This window comes from Brachionichthys hirsutus, chromosome 24, assembly GCF_040956055.1.
Source record: "Brachionichthys hirsutus isolate HB-005 chromosome 24, CSIRO-AGI_Bhir_v1, whole genome shotgun sequence".
NCBI classification, from domain to species: Eukaryota; Metazoa; Chordata; class Actinopteri; order Lophiiformes; family Brachionichthyidae; genus Brachionichthys; species Brachionichthys hirsutus.
This window is the reverse complement of record NC_090920.1, coordinates 4,218,819-4,242,141: the sequence shown is the minus strand read 5'-3', so window position 1 is coordinate 4,242,141 and position 23,323 is coordinate 4,218,819. Positions and strand designations below refer to the sequence as shown.

Genomic DNA, 23,323 nt, shown 5'->3' with positions numbered 1-23,323 from the left:
CTTCCCGTCGTCTGGCTGGCAGGCTAGCGTAAATAAAACAACTTCCGGTAGAAAGTTTCACAATAAACATCCGCGGAACTTTCTCCATTAATGAAAGAATTACAGGAAGTTAAATAAATATTAATATTAATATTAAAAAACCTAATGCAATCGACATTCTGTACGTCACTCTCATTTAAGCCATCAATCGTCTTTGTCGTACAGTATTTCACTATCACGCAGACAAATGCTGCTTTATTGAACAAGTCCATTCATTTCCGGTAGCGGTACGGCTTCCGGTTACAGTTTTATAAATGTCATTATCTCGTTACGAAGGCCTCGTCTCAAATATTGCTCCACACCAAAAACAATTAAATGTAATAAACGTGAATGTATTAAACTAATGTTTCTTTTTTTATATACTATTTGATTCGCTGCAATCGGGAGGAAGAACAATAAGGGAAAAGAAGTTGAAGGACGCTCCATTGGAGAAAACTCATTGGACGTCAGGACACCACGTGATTAATATTGAACTTCCGGAAAGGTCTCGCGCCATGACAAATTGCAACGACGTGTGCATAATTAAAAAGATCTACATTAACTCAAGCCATTGACCCCAAAAAAGAGCGGAAACAATCCCAAACTTTATTAAAGCTGCATTTCATTTTACTTACAATACAGAAGTACATATTTACAAATATACAGATACACGCCCCATTTTAATATCTTCATATCGACACCATACTCAGTAGATACAATACGAAAATAAAGAGTGGTTGCTGCAATGTGCTGCATAAACTAAAAAAATACAACCCTTCTGATCTCTCCACCCTCCATGTCAAAAGTACAAATACTTCAATAAGCTTCATCGTGTGATCATGAAAACATGCCGACAAGTTTAGTACTTAGACAAGTAAGAGACTCCTTTTCACGATAAACATGCGCTTGAGGAAAACGGGGCGAGGTACAGCGGAAACGTCCGATCATACACTTCTCAGTCGGATCAACACAAGTTTACTCGTTTGAAAGGCCTGCAGGACTAGTTTCATCTCAACCCAGAGTTTGACACGGGAGGGGGGGGGAAATGAAGAGATTGTTGCACAGTAGAAATCTGGGGATACAAAAAAAAACATTTTCCAGCTCGCAAAACGAGTTGAGGGAGAACAAAAAAAAGTACCGAGAACAAACACCTTCATTATTTGAGCACCCTGCTTGTGCAATTCACCCTGAAAGTCGGGCCTTTTTGGACTGGAATGATTACACGGCTACATCATGGTGTCAAGTCAACAAATATTGCTCTAGAGAACGGCGGTGCAAGGAGGAGGGTGCCCCCCTACCCCCCCCACCCCCGGGGCAGAGCGGGATGAATATGAATGCACGAGTTCAAGCGAGTGCTTTCATATCTGCGCTTTGCTCCCTGTAGAGAGCATTTTGACTCCTTGCAGCCAGCTGCCAGTTTTCACAGTGTACAATTGACGTCCAACGCAGCTTTGTGAAATACCAGTCTTGCAAGTATTCTGTACCTGAATGTGTTTCGCGCACACACACGCAAAAAAAACAAAAAACAAAAAACAAATCTGTCGCACCGCTGCGATATGAACAACCGTAACGGGCTGCAGCAGCACAAAAGCAATTTACGCACACTTATTGCAGGTTCTCTTAAATGTTCCCACTTCAATGCTACATAATCAGGCGGGCTGTAATACTGAAAAGCATAATGAGGTTGGGAGATGGGACCGAGCCGATGATGATGATGATGATGATGGTCGGTCAGGGCTTGATGTCTGAGAAGCTGGTGTAGGTGTCGCTGCAGCTGGAAGAGGTGCTGAGGTTCCCAGAGACGCTGCCATCTGCAGGACACACAGATGCATGACGGCCACGTGAGCTTTCATTTATTCCAGGTTGCCGAGCAACGGAATAAAAATACAAATATTAACGCTGCAAAATTCCAGTCACTGGAAAGAGGAAGTGCTTTCCTACTTCCTGCGATACTTTGAACTAAGATAATCAATAAAGGCATTTTATTCCCATCCTGGGATTCTGACCTGAGCTGCTGAGCGACTGGGAAGACTTGGACTCTGAGATCAGGCCGAGGAGGTTCGCCGCTGCCACCCAGCCCTCCTTGCTGCTGCGAAGGTTCCTCACAAACCTGCAGGTGGAAAACAAGAGCCTGAAACTCGCGCACACGTTTATCAAAAGGACGATCAGAGGGAGAGATTCGGAATCCTTCGGATTCACCATTGGCCTTCGTCTCCCGCTCTGATCAGCTGGACCGTGTCCCCGCTCTTGACAGACAGCTCCTGAGGTCCCGCCTTTTCGCAGTCTGCCACCACAGTGTACCTTCCTGGTGCCTGAAGGGGTCAAAGGGCGCCAAAGACAGGCTGGAAACCAGGCAGCTAAAACATCAAAAGGGCAAGAGAGAGAAAGAAAAGAGAGGGAAATCGGACGCACCAGTTTCTTCCCGACGTCGTCGTCGGGGTCAGAGTTCATGGGGTCCTCGCCGCTGGAGTAGGCGTCGTTCTCCTCCGAGGCGTCCACCGAGAGAGACGTCTTGTTCCAGCCTGTAGCAGGAATAAAGATAATTTAAATTTAAAATGTAATCGCTTCCTGCTTCAGTGCTGGGATCGTTTCTGGCGCCGATGTTCCGCCCATATTAATATGCTTTTGCATAGTAAAACCAAATGCCACTTGGACAGCGTTGCGTAGAGACACACACACACACACACACACACACACACTGAAACACACAAAGTTCCTCCACCACCATTGGAGATCCATTTAACGAAACGTTCACCTGGATTAAGTTGCATCCACCACCGTCACCCAACCGTAGAAGCGAGATTGTTTTTTGAGGTAAAGTTGGGCAAATGCTGAGGTCATTTTGCATAATAATTTAAGAGAAATCCTCAGCCAATGCCCCCCTCCCCCCCCCGCCCCCCAGCCAAACGGAGGACAAGACGACTCATTACGAGGTGGACATTCTGCTATCCTTTACCTCAAACCAATCATGAGCACCACAAACCACCAGCAGCCGGCCTCGGGGGCCGGGCCTCGGGGGGCCGGCCCTCAGGTTGGGACTCTACCTTGCCGCTTGCTCTGTAACAGACTAGAGGTGCTCATCCATCGGACTCTGCTCAGAGAGACGCGCGGAGGAGGAGGAGGAGGAAGAGGAGGCTGCTCTAGATGGACAGACACAGCCAGCAAATCAGTCAGACAGCTGGAGCAGCCCGGACAATCCCGGCCGTCCAAGTTCAGTGCCCTCGCCAAGAAAAGTGGGCGAAGCATCTCCGGACGTATTTTTAGAAATATAACTTAAAAAAGAAAAAACGCCGGAATGTAACTTTAGCAGGGAGTGATGGGAACTGAGGCCTCGACGCTCAGACGGGGACGGCGGCGTGCCTTTGAACCCAAACGGTGTGGGGGGGGGGTCAAGTGACGTTTGGAGAGTCAACGCATCTATTACATAATGTAATCGCCAGAAGTCGACCACAAGGAGGCGCTGTCCAGCAATATAAACACCAGTGGATCCAACCCTAAAATCAAAGATTCATCGTTCATTAAAACACACGCACGTCAGGCTGACGTAGCGCTGCGTGCCAGATGTTCGGCGGATCACCCAGATGTCAGAATCGCCGCTCAGCCTAAACGTCCGCGCTGAAATTACCTTTCGGGCTCTTGAGATTGCCGAAGCCCTGCAAAGTGAAACGTTTTTTAGCCGCTGAAGACCGGTCGGCGGTCGGACTGGTCGCCGGCTCGTCTGGGAGTCACGGTTTGAAATGTCAAATGGGAAGAAAAGAATAGCAGCCAAAAAAAAAAAAGAGAGAGAGAGAGAGAGAGAAACCATGAAGATGAAGGCGTGGAAAGAGAAGAAGAGTTCAGGGACATTTAGGCGGCAGCTCTTCCATGGAATCACGGATCATCCGGTCACGCTTTGAAAACTCACCTTTGTGTTTCGGTGAAGAGGAGGAGTTGACCTCAGAGACTGCGTTAGGCTCCGCCCTCTTCTCCTCCTGCTGCTGCTGCTTCTTCGGGTTTTTTGGACCGTTGCTACGAAAGGGACTGAGAAAGAGGAGAAGGACGCATGAAGGCGCGTCGTGTACGTCCGGAACGGATTCGAGGCTCGACGCCCACCTGAGCGAAACGGAGACGCCGCCGCCGCCGCCGGGACTCGGAGGAACGCCGTCGGAGCTTTTCTGCTGACTGGCATCTAAAAAGAGTTTGTCATCAGTCGTCAGGCGAGTCAAACCAATGAGAACCCCCCCCCCCCACCCCCCTGCACGAATAATACCTCTGTAGGCCTGCAGCTGCTGGGTCAGAACTTTGCGGATCTCATTCACCCAAGACGTTTTAATCTCCGGCGTCGTAGCCTAGACGACACAAATAATCAGAAAGCATCACGTGTGGTAGCGTTTCTTATTTATTTAGAGTGTTTCTTATTTATTTAGAGCGTTTCTTATTTATTTAGAGCGTTTCTTATTTATTTAGAGCATTTCTTACCTGCACTATAAAAACCTCGTCTCTGGAGTTGCACCAAACCTCAAACTTCTTATTGTCGCCTTTGGCGTTCTCTGTAATTCCCACCGCGCTCATCTGAGAAAAAAGGAAAAAGAGCTCGAGCTTTCAGCGCATCCGGACTGGTAACCTAGGCAACCGAAGCGAGCGAGCTTACGCTGAGGGAGTGCTTGAAGCTGTACGACGGCGCCTTCTCGTAGCCCTCGCCGTTCTCCTCCCTCCTCTTGCAGAAGAGCAGCGCCTTCTGGTGGAGGAAGAGGTGCCTCTGCATGGGCTTGAACCGGGCGAGGTCCTTGACCTTGGCGTGACCTTTCTTGTGCTCCGTCCACACGCTGAAGGAGCCCTGCATCAGCAGGCGGCCCAGCCCCGACAGGTTGCCCTGACGACGGGAAAAAACGAAAACGTTTGGCGGAGAATGGAAAAACAGAACCGGCACCCGTGGCGCCGGAACCCAAGCGTCTGACCTCGTATCCCGTGATGGCGATCAGATGCATGGAGTCGTTAACGGCTTTCAGTATGCCCAGGATGGAGGAGAGCGCCTCCTGCAGGTCGTGGCAGCCATCGCAGCCCTTGCTGTACTTCAACAATTCCTGCCAACGATAAGGAATAAGCGGCGAACGCAGCGAGTCGGGGGAAATAAAGACGCGCACGCCGGGATGCGCCACCTTCAGCAGGAGCTGATACTTGGTGATTCTCTGGACGGGCTTGAGGAGGTAGGAGTCCAAACCGAGTTTATGCTCCAGCTTCTTCTGGCACTCCTGGAAAGCAAGTCAAACGTTAAGTCGTCCCGCGTCGACGACGAGGCGGAGCGAAGGCGTCCGGCGGGCGAACCTGGAAGAAGGCGCAGTCGGAGCTCTGCCGCCACAGGCTCTCGGAACGAGGCTTATTCTGGCAATACGCCTCGTAGATCTGCAGGTCCTTCATCTGCACGGGGAATGAAACGACGGCGTGAGACCCGGCGATCCTCGCTTCGGCCTTGTTCCCGTTAAATCGGCGTTTTACCCTTTCTAAAAAGCAGCGGCCCACGAGTTCCGGGCGGTCTGTGTACGCTTCCAGTTCCTTCAGAAACGTTCTAGTGAAGGACAAAAAACAGACACAGAACAAGTCGCGATGTTTGAGGCAAAGAAAAGTTGCTTTAGATTTAACCCAAAGATAACGATCAGCCATATCGGGGACGTTTTCTGGAGCTACCTCTCATGAAACTGATAGATTTCAGGCATGTTCCCAAACAGGACGTCCTTTTTGCTGAGCAGGGCGCCGGGCATGAGGTGCGCCATGGCGGGGTTGTCCATCTCTGCTGCATAACCCTTTTAGTCGAAGGAGAACAGCGTCAATCAAAGCTTCGTCTCCCGCGGAAACGGCGGAGAACAAACGCCCGTTTCGGGAAGACTCGCCTCCAAGACGCACAGCAGCTCCTCCACGTACGCTCGCTCGGTCTCCAGCAGTTCGTTCATAACGTGGCTGGAACACGGCGGGGGGGCGGGGGGGTAAACTTTAGGATAAGTTTGACTCTCCGCAGCTGCGGGTTCCCTGGAAGGCGTTGACCTTTGATCCCTTACCGTCTCAGCACGGCCAGGTTTTCCTCTTCCTCCGACAGAGACGCGTGCCTGGTGCCCCCGATGTGCACGTGAGACTCCGCCTGCACACACACACACACACACACGCATTCATAGACGTATTCCATAATGGCGGCACCCTTCTGGTTTCGCCGTGCCGCTCCAGCTCACCTTTTTGCCGAAGGCGTTGTCTGCCGAGTATCTTCGCTCTTTTCTCCGCGGATCTGCGGGACGGAGAGAAAACGCCGGCTGAGACTCGCGATTTAACGGCCCCGCCCCCGTTAAATCGCGATCGGCGGCTTTCGAGCTCACTGGGAGAAGAGAGCGGGGACTTCACTTCGGGCCTCGGCGCCACCGGTTGGACCGGCCTGGTCTGCTTGGCGGCGAGCTTCTTCAGGCTGACGCGCCGTTTCTCGAACATCTCGTGGACGGAACTCTGCTTCTGGAAGACTTTCTCTACCTGCTCCTGATCGGGGGCAAAGCGAAGCGACCGTCGGCGTTTCAGAAACAATCGGCGGCGCGGGTAGCGAGGGCGCTTCCAGACTGACCCTCAGCTGGGGGCTCAGCGTCGCCTCGTACTGGCAGCAGATGGCACTGCGGTCGGTGAGGGCGTGCGCCGAGGCGGCGTCCAGGTGCCGCTCCAGCTCTCGCAGCGCCGCTTCAGCGCCATCCTGAGACTGGCAACGGTCCACCGGCTGACTGGCCAACAGGAAGACGCCCTCCTCGCACCAGCCCGATGCCTGGAGGAAAGGTTTTACGGGCATAAAGGTCAAAGGTTCTTTGCGGATGAGGAACTCTTAAGAAGCGTTCGTGCACGTCAGCCACTCGGCGACCTTCTCCAGCGCACGGTGGAGCTCCAGAGCCCGGAGGAGGCGGCTCTTCTTGCTCCTCAGGGCGGAGCCGATCTCCTCGCACGCTCCCCTCAGCTCGCTGCACTTGGGCCGGATGGAGTCCTCGGCGTAATGGGAATCCTCCATCAGCCCGTCCCCCTCACGCGCCAGGGACAGGGCGCGGTCCAATACGTCCTATCGAAACACACTTCATTGATTTCCCTGCGTCGTTATCAACGGTGAAATACGAAAGACAAACAAACCTCTTTGGATTTCTTTAAAAGTCAAAGTTAAAGGTATTTCTGCTCCGATTCACCGATCTAATCATTAACCATTACCGGTGGACGGAACAGGATGCATTATGGGTAGAAGAATGTGTGCGCCTCTTACGCGGGCCTTGTCCTCGTGGCCGGCGAGCTCCTGGAGGACGTGCTCGGCGTGGGCGGGGCTCACGCTGACCTCGGAGAAGTCGCGTAGCCGCTCTGCCGTCGCGTCGAGCTGGGCGCGCACCTGCGAGCGCACGGAGCGTCGAGTTACCGCCCACTCATTTCAGCTAGCACGCCCCCCCCCCCCCAAAGGTCAACTCACTTCACGGAAGTGATGCTCAAAATGGCGGAGCTGTAAACACTGCTCCAGCTTGGTGAGGTGACGCTCCCAGAAGTCATCGAACGCCGTCTCGGTTTCATCCAGCTGGCCCAGGAGTCTGAGACGGGGGGGGGGGGGGGGGGGGAGACACGCACACACACACACATTCACAGGGATGCTATCTGAGTTAGCCAAATGCTAATGCAACCGTCCACCCCCTCTACCTCTGCACGGTCGCTAAGTTCTCCTCTTCATCGTGGCCCATGCTGTATTCCGGGTCCGTCCGCAGAGGCTCGTTGATGCAGTCCAGAAGACGCCCCCCTTGAGACAGCGCCACCTGCAGGTCCTCCTGGAAATAGAACAAATAATAATCTCAATACCAAAAGCTTAATATAAACTAAGAAGAGTCTGGGTGAAAAACACGCGACCTTCATCCGACCCTTCTTCAGGGTGTGGCCGTGCAGCAGCTTGCCGGTCGCCTCGGCGTCGTTGGGTAATTCGGTTTCAGCGAGCTCGGTGCCGAACGCCTGCAGGGTCAGGGCCGTGGTCTTCACCATGAGGGCGAACGCTTCTATCGCCTGCAGAGGAGGGAGGACGCGTTCGGCTCCAGATTAAAAACGCCCGCAAACGACGCGTCAAAATGTGCGACCCTCGAAGCCGCGCGTCCGTACGGTGCGGTGCGAGATCCAGCCGTCGTGGCGGTACTCCCGCGTGCCTCCCAGTTCCGTCGTCAATTGCCCCGGGTCGATGTAGGCGTGGAGCTCAGTCACCGAACTCAGCATCACCACCTGATAAAACACGCGGAATCGATCGGTAAAGCAAAGCCGTCAATAAAGATCATGCGCAGGGCGCGTCCGTCACCTTCATTTTGAACTCATCCTTGCTGAACTTGAACAGGAAGTCCGACAGAGTCCGCTGGAGGAAAGTCGTGGGACGCAACACCAGAACCAAGTGCAGGATCCCGGGGAATGAACCCTGAGAGGGAGCGAAGGGTTCAGGGGTCAGACCTGGGTGGCCTGATTCAGGCTCATGCGTGAGGATATGCCCTTCATCTCCCGTATTAATATCATGCACGCACACACACACACACACACACACAGGGCCGGAGGCATGCTCAGATGCGGGAGATGAACTCATGAAATCTTTAGAGCTGCTATAAATAAAGTCTGGAATAAACGGTGTGAACCTTTGCTGAGCTGTAATCGCGTTCTGGGTCACATCCCACTCACATCACAGCACTCCCAGGCTTCTAGCCGTTCATGGCTTCTCTATGTACTACGTATTCCATCTTATGATAAAGTACTTAAATCCTGATAAAAAATACTGAAACCTTATTTTTATATTAGTGAAAGTGAAATAGACGCACACGACTGAGATTATCCTTCTTTAAAAAAGAAGAAAAATCTACCAAAAGCAGACAGTCATCAAGCCTGCATGGCGTCGTCATGGAAACCATTCTCCTTGGAAAGTGCATGGCCAAAATAAATGAGCGTCACTGCATGACGGAAATCAGGAGAGGAAGAGAAAGCGTGTGTGCGTGTGTGTGTGTGTGCGTGTATAAATGAATTAGAATTCAGCCAACATCTATGGCTGCGTCCTAACACACACACGCACATGCACACACACACACACACACAATAAAACCTTTTAAAAAAAACACAGTAAATGTATCAGATCAGTGATAGGAAAACATTAAATTCAATAAACCCTGAGAGGCAATCTGCCCGACGCCCCCCCCCCCCCCCCCTCCCTCCGACAGCCAAACAAAGACCTGCTAATTAGCATACACACCCCTGCACACACACACACACACGCACATCACACTTCTCAGATAAATAAATGATAAGGATTAGAATATCATTTGCCATTGACCAGGCTGCTTTATATTCATCAAGTGAGGAAGCAGGGCGGACCCCCCCCCTCCAGCCACGCAGTTCTCCTGGGAGCTGGCCAGCCATCACATTAACAACCCCCCCCCACCCCCCCACCACTGCTTTTTGGACATAAAAGGAGGCTGCTGCACGAGAACGGCTGCACTCAATCCTTGTTACGCTGCACCTGAACCTGAATGATTAGATCGTTAGTTGTTTTCATTGATACTAGTAAAAGATTACAGCCTTTTACCTCAACCTAAAGCAATTTGCATTGGAAACAAATATTATAGGCTTACTTGCATTTCATTTTAGCAGCACCAGAAAGCACTTTTTTTTTTTTTTTTTTGGAGTTGTTGCATCTCTGCCTGCAGAAATTGTTGCACCCGTTAGAGGTCAAATGTCAATTACGGAAAGTCGTTCAATTAGCATGGCGACACCAGAGCATGTGTGCACGTGTGCTGCACACCGTCGTTTACAATCAATCTCATGATGATTTTTTTTTTTTGCTTTTGCAGTTGGGGATCCGGCAGACGGCAGCAGGTGACCTTGAGCGGCACCGAGGAGCAGAGCAGACGGACATCAGACACAGGGGACGCGAGAAGCAAGGAATCATGGGAGAATACCGGCTCATTCAAGGATAAAAGTCACAGAAAAAATACATTAAGTATTTTGGGGGGGGGGGGGGTGCAGGTGCTATTGTTGACAGGCTAAACTGACGAGGTGGAGCTGCATTAGGATTAATTGCAACAGAGGCCATTCGGGTTGATGATAATCTGTGTCCAATTAGCACTCATTAGCATAAATCTGCATATTCTGAACATGCTTAGGAGGGTAATTCTGAATTCTGGTAATTCTGAACAGATGGAGCTTCACCATCTTTAAATCTAACTAACCCCAAACTTCATTTTCTACTTTCAGCGTTTTCTTTGTTGTTGTTTTTTTACACGAAGGACCTCAGAGAGCATCGATCTGTAAAAAATAAATAAAGGAAAAACACTAAAGCTACACACGCACACACACACACACACACACGGCTGACGCCAGCAACTACACACCCATGTTTAAACAAGCACACGAACACACGAGGCCTTACAGCGAGACGCAGGAGGGCGGCCCTGACGGCGGCCCATCGGTCCAGTCGTCTGTCGATGACCAGGATGAAACCCACACCAGACACCGCGACGCTGCAGGAGAGAACAGGATTAATGCCCCGTTAGCTTGTATCGCGCAGCAGCTATCCTCACGCGGGAAACACAGCCGCCGGAGGAAACGACCACCCGGTAAAAGCGTTCGGCTAAAGTGACACATTTTAATCTCTTATTTTCTTCTCTTAAATAAAAAATAGAGTAAAGCTTCGGCAAAATGAAGGAAAATCATTTGAGGATTAAAAGCAACACAGGAAAAGGTTATGCAGGCATCATTTGTCATCCGCGATCATTATGAGAGACCCTTGTGATAACCATGGCAACCATTGTGTTAATATTTGTGTCTCGCGTGCGCGTGTGTGTGTGTGTGTGAAAAGCCATTCATGCCACAGGCAGCTCCAGATGCAGCGGCCTCGTTAAGCTAACGTGTGTAAGAACGCAGCAAACGTCACACACAAACACATGCGTGTGTGTGCACGGAGCGGGGCTAACACACGAGGAATGCTGTTGGTCCATCTGTCCGACAGAATTAGCCAATTTAACACACACACACACACACAGATATAAAAACGGACACACTACCCAGCGAATGCTGCAACAGCAAATCCTCAGGCCATCGCTACCGAAGAAAATAGAACATAAAGGAAGCCCGGGTGGGGGGGGGGGGGGGGGGGGGTCTTCTCTATTCCACAACAACAAAGGAGGAAAAATCCTTAATATCCCGACGTCACCGTCAGAAACGATCGATTCCTCCTGATACGTTTCTGATTCCGTCGTCGCCGCTCGCATTCCTCATCCAGCATCTCTCTCTCAGCTCCTCCACCACCTGCTTCCCGGCCTCAGCCAATCACAATCAAGCCCTGCGTCTCGCTGTTCTCCCACAGCCAATCAGATCTCAGTGCGAAGACAACTGTGCGCATAGATTTTAGGGAGAAAGGGAGGGGGCAGACGGATAGGAAAGGTGATGAGCCACAAAAACGCATGCATGTACATTTTCTTCATATATATATATATAAATATATATATATATTACACACACACACACACACACCTACATCCATCCATCTTAATGTGTGGGTGTATGCATGTATGCAATGTCAGGATTGCACTCATGATTAAAGGACAAGTGAAGGAAAGGTTGGAGAGATGAGAGGGAGGAGAGGAAAAAAGGAAGGATGAGCAGAAGCGAAGGAGGCGTATATGAAAAATACAGGATTTAACGAACGGAACAATGTGATAAATTTAACCCCACGAGGGATTATTGTAAGAAAAATATGTATTTTACATTAAATTATTTTCTGCAATCATTTTTTCTACAACCTTTTTCTTTTGCATTATGCTGACATCTGCTGGCTATATATGGTATTGCATCTAAAAAAAAAACACTGGGCGAGGACTGCCCTCACACATTGTTGTCGAACTAAATCAAGATGCATGGTGTGTGTGGGTGTGCGTGTGTGTGCGTGTGTGTGCGTGTGTGTGCGTGTGTGATGCCAACCTGGGAATACTGGTAAGGTAGGCTAGTACGTTTTGGACCACTTGATCCTCCAGCTCGCTGAAAGCTGGGAATTCTGGGAAGATGATGACGGGACTGCCGTTCATTCCACGGCCCCCTTCAGACAGAGGTAAGAAATAATCACACAGCGGCAGAAAATTAATATCACACACAACGCAAAGATTTATTTTGTGAATTTACGGATTTAATTTGAGCATAATGGGTTAAATTTACGACGGCGTAATTAAAATCAACGGTGGCCTTTAAAATTGATCGTGGTCTACGTCCCCCCCACAAACGTCTCACGCACATGAACGTGGCCTCCGTCAGAGAGGTGTCAGGTTGCACGTCAAATCATTACGAGGATTAATTACTCACATACAGCCATTGGGGCAGGTAATATCGTCACGGTAACCAGCAATACATATCTTCTTTTTTGTTGCTTTGTGCATTTCAGTGCGAGTAGTCGGCCATAAAGACATTTCAGGTGGACGGCTACGATGCACACCACAAGTAAACTTTTTTTTTTTTTTTACTTTTATTTGCTTCTTAGAAAAAGGCCTCAATATATTTGTGTCTTACTCTTACATAAACGATAAATAGAACAGAATTAGTTCTGGAATCTGGGCATCTCGATCAACCCACCTGGCATGATGGCAAACTGCTTCTGCAGCTCAGAGCCGATTTCTGCTGCAAACAGAGGACCATCCTCCCTCTGCACGATGTCGTCTGAGGAAGAGGAGATATCGGTTCATTAGGCGATTGATCTTTATATCCAATGACTGACCTTTTTACTTCACAAACATTCACTCAAACAATTCTGGCTCTTCAGATCCTCCATAATTAGTAAAACATAATGTGAGATTACAGTCATATAAAAAAAGGAAATGTTTCCGTTTGTTTCTAATCTTTTTTTTGTGTGTATTTAATATTCTAAGAATCGTTTACATCTACAAGTTTTAATAATAGGAATAATTAAAAATGGAGGTGAGACAAATCAGAGAAAAGATGGAAATAAAGGAGAACATGCATGAAGCAAACTTAAAAAATATGGATTTAGTTTTCCCTCTGGTCAAACTGGATTACATTAACTCTTTCAAAGACATGCACAGAACTAGAAACCCCCCCCCCCCCACACACACACACACATGTTGTTGCCATGGGTGACTTATGCATTAACTAGAAAGACAATCAGAGATTTCAGACCCCGCCTCCAAAAGACTATTGGATCTTGTGAGACAGTAAACAGGGCTTCCGGATCAGAGGGGTCAAACCTGCTCTAGCTTGCTGCTCCGGAACGTACTACAAGACTCCTTCTGGACTCTTTTTCCCATCATGCCATTCGTGTCCCTCCCTCTTAAAGTGGCAGTTTACAGCACAGGCACGATTCCAGATGTAAAAATAATTCTAGAACCTGGATCCAGATCCGGATCAACGCCATTCTCGGGGAGGACCGAGCCACGGACAGAACCTTGCTTGTGTAAAAATTTCAAGTCGATTGGGTTACTAGTTTTTGAGTCATGCGCTCGGACAAACAAACAAACAGACAGACAAACGCACCCAATTGTCTTTACCCTCGCCTCCGCTTCGGCGAGGGTAAAGACAATTGTGTTAATTGCGTATGACCATTTGTGCGTCTGTGAACAGCACACGGACTGCTGTGAGAAGAGCAGCATGGCAGGGATTAAATTATTGCTAATTGATATTATTCTTATTGAAATATGAACCTCAGGGGCCAAACCGTCAGCTAATGTCAGCTTTGCTTGTCTTTATATTTGAAATTTCGAGGACCAAACATAATCATAACTAAAAACTAAGACACTCCCTCCAACAAAGCTTTAAAATTGTGTCTAGAGCTCTAGAATTCTCAAATAATTTACCTGATTAAATATACGTTGAATAAAATATCCATGGAGATTATATTTTAGGACATAAAATAATTTCTTCGTATTTGATAGGACAAACACAACATTTGGTCAGAACGCGCCTCCTTTGATACCAAATAAAGGTTTAGAGGTAGAATATTGAAATTATTTAGTCTTTAGTTTTCCAGGGATCTTGATTTAAAAAAATAAATACAATTTGAATGGCGAGATTTAGAATCGCAGAAGATGCCCAATCTTTTTCCCAACCTGTGGAACCTGCTCAGCTTAAGAGTTTGTATCCTCGACGTTGCGCAGCGGGCGAGCATTCCATCGGCTAGACGGACGGTGACTCACTCCGAATCCCGTCAGCCCCGCGTCTCGTGTGAAGTCCGCTCCAGAACCGGAGCAGCTGCTGAGCTTACTTTGTTTGAAAGCAGAAATTGAAACGATTGGAGCAGTCGGAAATGACATCCCTGAAATGGTACAACTTCCTGCCTCTGCGTAACCGTTTTCTGAATCGGAAGAGATAAGATGCGATATTTTAGTGTTTTCATTATGTTGAAAGGAAAACGTGAAAGGATCTAACGCACAAGAAGTTTATCAGAATCTGTATCTTAAGTCCTAGAATTCTGATTTGCACATGTGGGGGGAGGCTAATTCAGGAAGGAATAGGAGGAGATGGAATAAACTGAAATGACAAAAGCTGATGCAAGAGTGGAAGAGGAACTTTTTTAAGCTGGTTAAAGTGGCACTAATGCAGGTCCACCCAAACCACAGAGCTTCCACCCAAACCGACCAGCATGTCATTTAACCAGAAACAGCAGCTCTGCTAGAATCATCTTCGGCCGCAGGCGAGGCCGAGCGTCGAAACAGATCAGCCCGAGAGCTCGGAAGAGAAGAGCTGCCGTTTTAGAAGTCGTCTGAGAGAGTGTGTGTGAGAGAGTGTGTGTGAGAGAGTGTGTGTCGTCACGTCAGTGTGTGTGAGAGAGTGTGTGTGAGAGAGTGTGTGTGAGAGAGTGTGTGTCGTCACGTCAGTGTGTGTCGTCACGTCAGTGTGTGTCATCGGGCCGGCTCCTCAAATTTGAGTGAAAATTGATTCTCGTTTCTCCCTTACTTTGTTTCTAAATCCTGAAAAGTGTGTTTTTCAAAATGATAGGATGTTAAAAAAAAATGATATAAAATTTATATATTTTTTTCCGTTCGCAGAGTTGATCCAGTAAATCTACATTTTAGGGGACATTTGTTTTTGGGGGGGCAAAAAGAAAGTCTGAAATAAGATGCCAGTAGAGGCGAGGGCATTTCAGACATTCAGGCGTCGGGCTGCTTTTCACTTCCACCCCAAAGCCCCCCCCCTTCCACCCCCCCACTTTGTCCTCTGCCTAATGAATGAATGAAATTAAACTTTAGTGGCTCGCCTGCAAGCGAACCCCTTCACCCACCAAACAACAAGCTCACGCTGGAAGTGGGGGCGATGCAAGCCGAACACAAATACCGATTGGGGGGGGGGGGGCAGGAAAGAATGCCCCCCCCCACACCCCTTCAACAATTAATTCATTCTTTTTCAGGGGCTTAGCTAAAGGGAAAACTGATGCATAATATTCCCATTAAAACTAAATACTGCACCAGAATATTACTTTCTTGATTTGTTCTTTTTTTTGTTTTTTAAAAAGGGAAAATTCTCTTTAATATCTCGCAAAACGCAGGACGCCAGAACTTAATGCACGATTTCAGGTGTTAAACAGGACTGAATGCCAGCGTGTGCGTGAGAGAGAGAGAGAGAAGAGAGAGAGAGAGAGAGCCATGGGGAAGAATAGGAGGAGGAAGAAGAGGAAGGCAGTGTAGAGGTGCTCTAGTCCTGATGGGATGGAGGACAGTGTTTCTTTCACATGCCTACATATTTAATGTGTTGCCCTGGAGCAAGCCGATACTAGGTGTGTGTTTTCTCTGTGCGTGTGTGTGTGTGTGTGTGTGTGGGGGGGGGGGCAGAACTACATTATTAAATAAACACAAACAACCCCCGCCCCCCCCTCCTCCTCCTCCTCCTCCTCCTAAACACACTTTGTTTTGGTTCACAGATAGCCGCCAGCCATTTTCTGCTAGTTAATAGCCATTAGTGCCCCCCCCCCCACCTAGCCAAAGTTCAAAGCCACAGGAAGGCGGAGAGTCGTCTGATGTTCTCTCAAACGCAGACACGGAACAAAACGGTGGCCGACAATGGGAAACGACCTCACAAGATACACAGACGCATAAAAAAAGACATTAAATACGTCGTCAGGGGTCAAGAGACGACAGGATGAGTCACCTTCAGGTCCCTCTGTTAAAATGTAATCTATTACCCCAAGGTGGCAGCAGCAGGGAGCAAATAGAATATCGAGTCCTCCTTCGTGTTCTTCAGACTTGCATATTTATCTAAAAATCATTTGCAGTTGTTTTTTTTTTTTGGTTCTGCACTTTGAACTGAAACAATTTCAGAAATCAATAAAAGTGAGCGTATTAAAAGCGCAAAAAATAAAGAGCAGACCACTGAAAGGGAGAAGCCAACAGGATGCGACAGCGGGAGAAGTTTGGTTCTGGGAAACAGACGGGAAGGTGAGGAGAAAGTATTTAATCGTGATACGATCGAGAAAGAAAATCTCTCCCGACCTATAACAAATACTTATAACAAATACTTATAAGTACTTGTTATAAAATAGAATAGATATCGCCCACGTGAGCTCGAGTGATGCTTCTTGCTCAACGGCATGGACAAGAGGCGGACGTCCGGCGTCACCGTGGCAACCAGCTCTCCATCTGCTCACCGGAACGGGACGGACGGACGGTCGGGCGTGGGTCGGGCGAGGGTCGGGCAAGGGGCGGGCGAGGGGCGGCGAGGGTCAGGCGAGAGGCGGGCGAGGGGCGGGCGAGGGGCGGGCGAGGGGCGGGCGAGGGGCGGGCGAGGGGCGGGCGAGGGGCGGGCGAGGGGCGGGCAAGAGTGTGTCCCGAGGGTTAGGAGCCGCCACGTTGGTATCAAATGTCGGTCAGCTGTGTTGAGTGCATTATCCTGTGGGGGGGGGGGCGTGAGCCAGCTGCCCAGCATCTGTGTGTGTGTGTGTGTGTGTGTACGTGCACTAATGTGAGGGAATCCAACGGGTTTACTAAAGCCCCATCTGTCTCTGCTGCAGAGTATCCGACACACACACACACACACACACACACACACACACCAGACCAAACAACACACACGGCAACTGGGTCACAATTGTCATCTGTGTGTGTGTGTGTGTGTGTGTGTGTAAGAATTAGCATGGATCAGACTGAAAAAATACCAACGAGTTAAAAAATATGTACGTTTAAAACCAGAATTCCAACTGGAAAAGCCCCCGGAGAGCGCAGACCTCCCCCAAGCAGCTCGTTCCCCCTCCTAACTGGATTCACACCGTCCACACGGCGATCTGGATCAGCACCAGAAGGTTCTACATTGTCCCCGGTAAAAGTCAAAGTGAATCAGAGTTGACGTGTATTTTTTAACTGATGTTTGATTCTGTAAATATTGTTTAAGGTTGAAAATCTTTTTTTCCAACCTCATTCGGGATCCGATCTGGATCCAGAATGAGGTCCCCCCCCCCCCCCCCCTTTCCTGAACATTCCATCCAGATCCAGATCTCTTTCTGCTCTAATCGATCCAGTTCCTCTGTATTTATTTTGCTCTCGATGACGCCGGACCTGCTGCCAACGCAAACATTAAAACGCTTCCCGGGTCGCACCGACAGAGGTCGGTGCTTTGATGCTTTGATGCTTTGATAAGGCTCGTCTACCGGTAAAGCAGAAGCATCCTCACCAGGCAGACACCTGCTAAACCCATTCATAAATATTAGCATTATTAGCACGCCGTTAGCAGATGGATTGCTTTAAACTTCAACATCTTCCTGTTGGAGCCAATCGGAATCCAGAACTTTCCTTTGTGTCCTCAGGTGTCCCCGTTTAAGACACGTCCCGCTGCGCAGACATGGAGGAAGGTTTGGGATTAAAAAACGACTGAAAGGTTTTACACAAACAAAGAAAACCATCAAAGCCATTATAAAAGGGGCAGATCCAGCTGGCACACTTCAAAGCACCTGAAAAATACTCATGTAATACATAACAAAATACACATACAGCAACAAAATAAAACTGCAGGAAACTAAATACGACATGACAAAAAAAGTCTCAAATTAAGTATCTTGTCTATTACACGCACGCACCTGGAAAACACCTGAAGGAAAACCTATCCACGCGCGCACGCGCACACGTCACCCGCTTTGCACGCTTTACCTGTCATCATCTTCAGCTGCAGCCAAAGCCTGGTGACGTCACGGCAGAGTTGAGACATTCGGTTTAGAGCCATCGTGTTTGCCGAGTACCGGGACACGCACGCGCGCCGTTAACACGCACTCACGCTCCGCGTGAAACCGTTGCCGCGGAAGTCCGGGAAGTCCATTTCCCACGCAGCCGAGCGCCTCTCCGGCTGACTGAGCCGCCACAGAACGAGCCAGCGACCACACGCTCACAGGCCACGCCCCCTCGCTCATTTGCGCTAACAAGGAGGCGTGGTTTCACACGATCCGCCCTCCCCCCCCTGTTTCAAATTTCACCCTGCTTTTACTAATGAAGACAAGCCGGATGTGACGTAATATGGAAATCCATTTGCGTTCATTATTCTCACGCATAATCTATGGAATGGCTCAATAATGTTTACCTGATGAATGTATTTAATTTTTTTTTAACTTTTTAACATTTTCCCGACAGATATTTTAATAATATTACAAAAACAGATGAATTATTTTATTTTATTTTTTTCCACCTTTGAAAAACACACGCTTCTCTAAAACAAATATCTTAAAGCCCATCTGGGAGAAAACCTTTATATATATATATATTTGTTTTAAACACGTAACCCTCGTAGCGGACTTGATGTTAGTTAAAATAGAAGTAAATGCACATCAGTGTGGTGTGCAGTGTAGATCTTTATTGTAGATCTTTATGAACATCAGGTAAAGTCATAAAATGCAGCCATGCTGAAGAAAACTGTTCCCATTGACAGCATCCAGCATCCCCTGATATATTGTTAACGTAAGCTCATGCATACCTTTAATAATGAATTGTAGTAATAGAGGATAAATATAGAGAGGGGGAAATGTGGAAAGAAGAAGTTTGTTGTTCTGCAGAAACATCTGTCTGCAGCGTCGGGGTCTGCCCGTAACAGCTGTCGTCTCTGTCGTAACAAGGTGTGGTCGCCGCTGTTTGACTTCAGTGTGTGGCGAGGATGTGCACGGAGTCTGTGAACAAACAGCAACTCCTTAACATAAGCGCTTTCTGAGGAAACGATCCCGGTCACGTGACAACGATTAGATAAGGTTTATTTCACGAGACTAATGTTTAAAGCCTTCACTCAGAAGAAAGTTCAACGCACCCAGAGTGTTTGAGGCGTGAAAAACACTCTTGACAAAATGTGTGTTAAAAGATTTTTCACGAGCAACAAATATAAATCGCAGATAAATTCTGTCTGCCCTGTCCAAGACAAAAGTAGCGTAACCTGAGTGTGTTCAGCTCCTGTCAGATTCAGATGATAGCATGCCGCGGTGAGGCAGGAAAAGCCAGCAGGTTTATAACGAGCCGTTTCCTGCTACTTTGTCCTCAGGCGACTCAGAGCAGCCGGTTTCTCCCAGTGGTGACCGAGTCACAGTCTGAAACTGTGGAATAATCATTTGCAGGCTCAGTTTATTAAAACTGGAGGCCAACAAAGGGTTAAATTGCATTTACTCCCACAGTTTCCAAAACTATAATATCATCCAGTAAAGTGCAAAAAATCTGTCAAATCCTTAATTCAATCGAGCCTCATCCAAAATCTCATAGCCCGGCAGGCCTCATGATAATTAACAAAGCACCCAACCTCATTTCAAAACTGATATAAATCACCAAATTGCAAAAAGCTAATAAATTCCTATTACGATCCCTCCATTAGTCACGGAGGAATTAACGAAAATGCCAAAAACTGCCTCAGAAATGTCCGATTTAGCCAAACACCAAGACTCATCCACCAATCAGGTCTCCTCAAAGTGACGTCATTCTGTTCCCAAATCTCTCGCCGCTGCTGGACGTGATGCCACCAAAGCTGGATGCGTTGTGATAAATAACCTCACAGATGAATGGAGAAGTTAGCGGCAGTCTACAGGATGCAAAGCAGACGTGCGTGCGTGTGTGCGTGTGTGTGTGTGCGTGTGTGTGTGCGTGCGTGTATCACAATGGAAACGAAATCACCATGTGAGGAACAGACCGGGGGGGGATTATCATCAATCATGATTTAATTTATGTCTAAAGCAAAGTGGGAAAATCGTCACACGGACTATTCTGAGAGCGACGCCTCCTAAAAATAAACGCGTCCTCTCTAAAGAGCAAAACCTCCGAGGGGGGGGGGAGAATGAAACCGAGCCGGCACCGACATGCTCGCAGATCCATCTCTCAAACAGGAGTCCGCGTGATCGATTATGTGCAAACACGCACACACACACACACACACACACACACACACACACAGAGACAGACAGGTAATTAAGTCACTTTTTTTATTGCACCACCTTGAGCAAATAAGGATGTAGCAGGCTACTGTTTTACAGTTTGGTCTCCTGCTGGAATATATTAAAGGAGGAATGTTTCCACGTCCACTCTTCATATAACAGTCGCTTCATGGGTTAGACCAAGACAGACGTGCATCAAACATCTGGGGTTTTTCTTTAGATCTAACAGGAACGTTAAAGATATTTATATCGATCCACCGACTCCTCCCTGACAAAACCAACAGCAACTAGAAAACGACAATCAGAGATTACAGACCCCGCCTCCAAAAGACTATTGGATCTTGTGAGACAGTAAACAGGGCTTCCGGATCAGAGGGGCCAAACCTGCTCTAGCTCGCTGCTCCGGAACGTACTACAAGACTCCTTCTGGACTCTTTTTCCCATCATGCCATTCGTGTCCCTCCCTCTTAAAGTGGCAGTTTACAGCACAGGCACGATTCCAGATGTAAAAAATAATTCTAGAATCTGGATCCAGATCCGGATCAACGCCATTCTCGGGGAGGACCGAGCCACGGACGGAACCTTGCTTGTGTAAAAATTTCAAGTCGATCGGGTTACTAGTTTTTGAGTTATGCGCTCGGACAGACAAACAGACAAACAGACAGACAAACAGACCCAATTGCAATACCCTCGCCTCCTCTTCGGCGAGGGTAAATAAGATAAACGGCATTGTAAAAAACAAGCCGACACACACACACACACACACACGCACACTTTTAAAACTCACGACGCAGCTGTTGGCATCTTAGGGACAATCTGTGGAAGCGCTCCATCTCCCCCACTGAGATTTGGACGATCCGCTTCCCACCTGCGCGTCCCTCCATCCCGTTCCTCTGCCTGCTCTCCTCTTCCTCCCTGATGATCTCCATCTCTCCGGGGGGGCAGAGGGGTTTCCGCCGCCTCATCCTGCTCTCGTCATCGGGATATCCAAGGCATCCGTCTGCAGCTCTCTGCGCACTCAACACACCTGTTGAAGTATTTGAGCGATTGTGCCACTCCCCTTTCTTCTGCTCCGCCCTCTGCTTCTGTGGAAATCTGCATTCCGGGATCTGACTGAGCGATCAGCACAAAATCCCAAATAATCCACAATCGGGATTGAAATTATCTCCGGCTCTGCCACATTAAGGGACTTCAAAGCAATGCTTTCTATATAGCTGCCGTGTGCGCATGCATTCGTGAGTGGAAGCGAGCAGATGTTTCAAAATAAAAGACATTTCTAAAGTTACACAGATTAAAAGTTCATAGTCGATCCAGGTCGCTGCTTTGTTTCCGACTTCCTGCTCTAAAAATGAAGACCCTTATCTACAACAATCGCACCAACACAGGATGCTTCCTGGGCTACAGCGTAATCGTCCCGACACCAATCCGAAAGAGACAAAAAAAAAAGATGCTAAAAGGACAACAACAAAAAAAGCAAACCGCCCCTATGTCAGATAGGACTACATCTCTGACCTGTCGGGCCCCGGGGCCCCGACAGAGACTTTTACATGAGTTAATATTGATTTGCGCATGACTAACATGGGATCGTTCAAGAAAGCTTCCTCTTCAACATACAACTCCAAAAGGAGCCCTTCACAAAGCACGGCCTCGTTCCTTGTCTGCAAGTCTGTGTGGACGTATGAAGCTTTGCATGAATGTTCCACTGCTGTCATCTTTGTTTTAATGTGAGGTCATAAAGGTCACAACTTTAGTTTTATGCGGCTTTAATTATTGCAGCTGCATTTTAATTGTATATTTTTAAACCAGTCGATTATTGCTTTTCAGCCCCGGTAAAAACTGTTCTATATATTTATAAATAGTGCAATGATCAGTTAAAAGCAACACATTTGGGAATAAACCCACTGATGTGTTTAAAAATACACAGAAATTCCACACTTGCTTGTGTCATGAGAAAATGTGAATGTTATTTATCTCGCTTCATGTCTGCTCTGTGTTTATCACAGGAAGAGTGGGGGGTCGGGGGTCGGGGGGGGCTATGACATAAGCACCACTAATTATACTGACTGGTTTCACAAGGGTGCAAGAGTACACACAAAAAACTTCAGTTTTGGTTTCATCGTAATGAATGGCCTCTAAAAAAAAGGTCTAGGTGAAATATTGTAAAGTAATTTCTCAGCATTCCAACAAAAGGACGCGTCGTTTCGATTTGGCCCAAACTCAAAACGTTGTACTGCAAAAAGATCAATGATGTAAGAGCCAAAGATCAATGAACTGGAACAGATCTGACAAAAACAACTCAAAAGATTGTTTTCACCAGGCAAAGAAACTAAATATATATATATATATATACTTATGTGGATTCTAATTTCAGAGAAAATAAGACATTTCTAAAATTTTAGAAATGGCTCCTGAATGGGAATTATTGAGGGAATAACTTAATAAAAATGTTTAAAAGGGTCTTACACGTGATATTATAGAGGTTGATGTCGACATGCAGCACAGTGAGACACGTCTAACCAGAGTTTACACGGATGAAGAGGAGAGGCAGAAGAACGCAGTATCAGTTTCAGTCTCAACACTCAATATTTGTTTTGATGTCACATGGAACAGAGGGAGGACGAAAAGACACGCAGCATGTTGAGCAGGCTGATCATTAGAAAAACGAGTTGCCGTTTAAAATGTACCGTAATTGCTGAACTATTATGCGCACCTGTGAAAAAGCCGCACCCACTGAATTAAAAAATATATATATTTTGTACTAAAATAAGCCGCACATATTCGTAAGCCGCAAGTGCATTAAGACAAATGCTATTTAACGGAACACGGCTCGTAACGATATCCGCAGCAGGTCTCCAAGGTGAACAGCCTCTGGCATGTTAGAATAAGGGAAGTCGGCAAATCAGATCCGTAACTTCGGGATAAGGATTGGCTCTAAGGGCTGGGTCGGTC

At 47.8% G+C, this 23,323-nt stretch overlaps 1 protein-coding gene across 1 annotated transcript; it reads right to left on the bottom strand.

Annotated features, from left to right (window-relative positions):
- Positions 1-1,729: 1,729 nt before the first annotated feature.
- mcf2la (mcf.2 cell line derived transforming sequence-like a) lies at positions 1,730-21,303 on the bottom strand. The gene is made up of 31 exons (XM_068756545.1): positions 21,162-21,303; positions 12,622-12,705; positions 11,980-12,094; positions 10,430-10,520; positions 8,324-8,437; positions 8,134-8,250; positions 7,891-8,040; positions 7,687-7,811; positions 7,466-7,580; positions 7,268-7,387; positions 6,881-7,072; positions 6,596-6,787; positions 6,360-6,513; positions 6,219-6,271; positions 6,051-6,130; positions 5,886-5,952; positions 5,683-5,798; positions 5,494-5,563; positions 5,323-5,415; positions 5,157-5,249; positions 4,956-5,081; positions 4,649-4,870; positions 4,477-4,569; positions 4,268-4,346; positions 4,111-4,186; positions 3,923-4,038; positions 3,644-3,736; positions 2,431-2,540; positions 2,218-2,330; positions 2,025-2,128; positions 1,730-1,829 (listed from the first exon to the last, which is right to left on the bottom strand). Exons 1-31 carry the CDS (start codon positions 21,301-21,303, stop codon positions 1,750-1,752), a joined length of 3,495 nt encoding a protein of 1,164 aa, XP_068612646.1. The 3' UTR covers positions 1,730-1,749.
- Between the last annotated feature and the right edge of the window lie 2,020 nt (positions 21,304-23,323).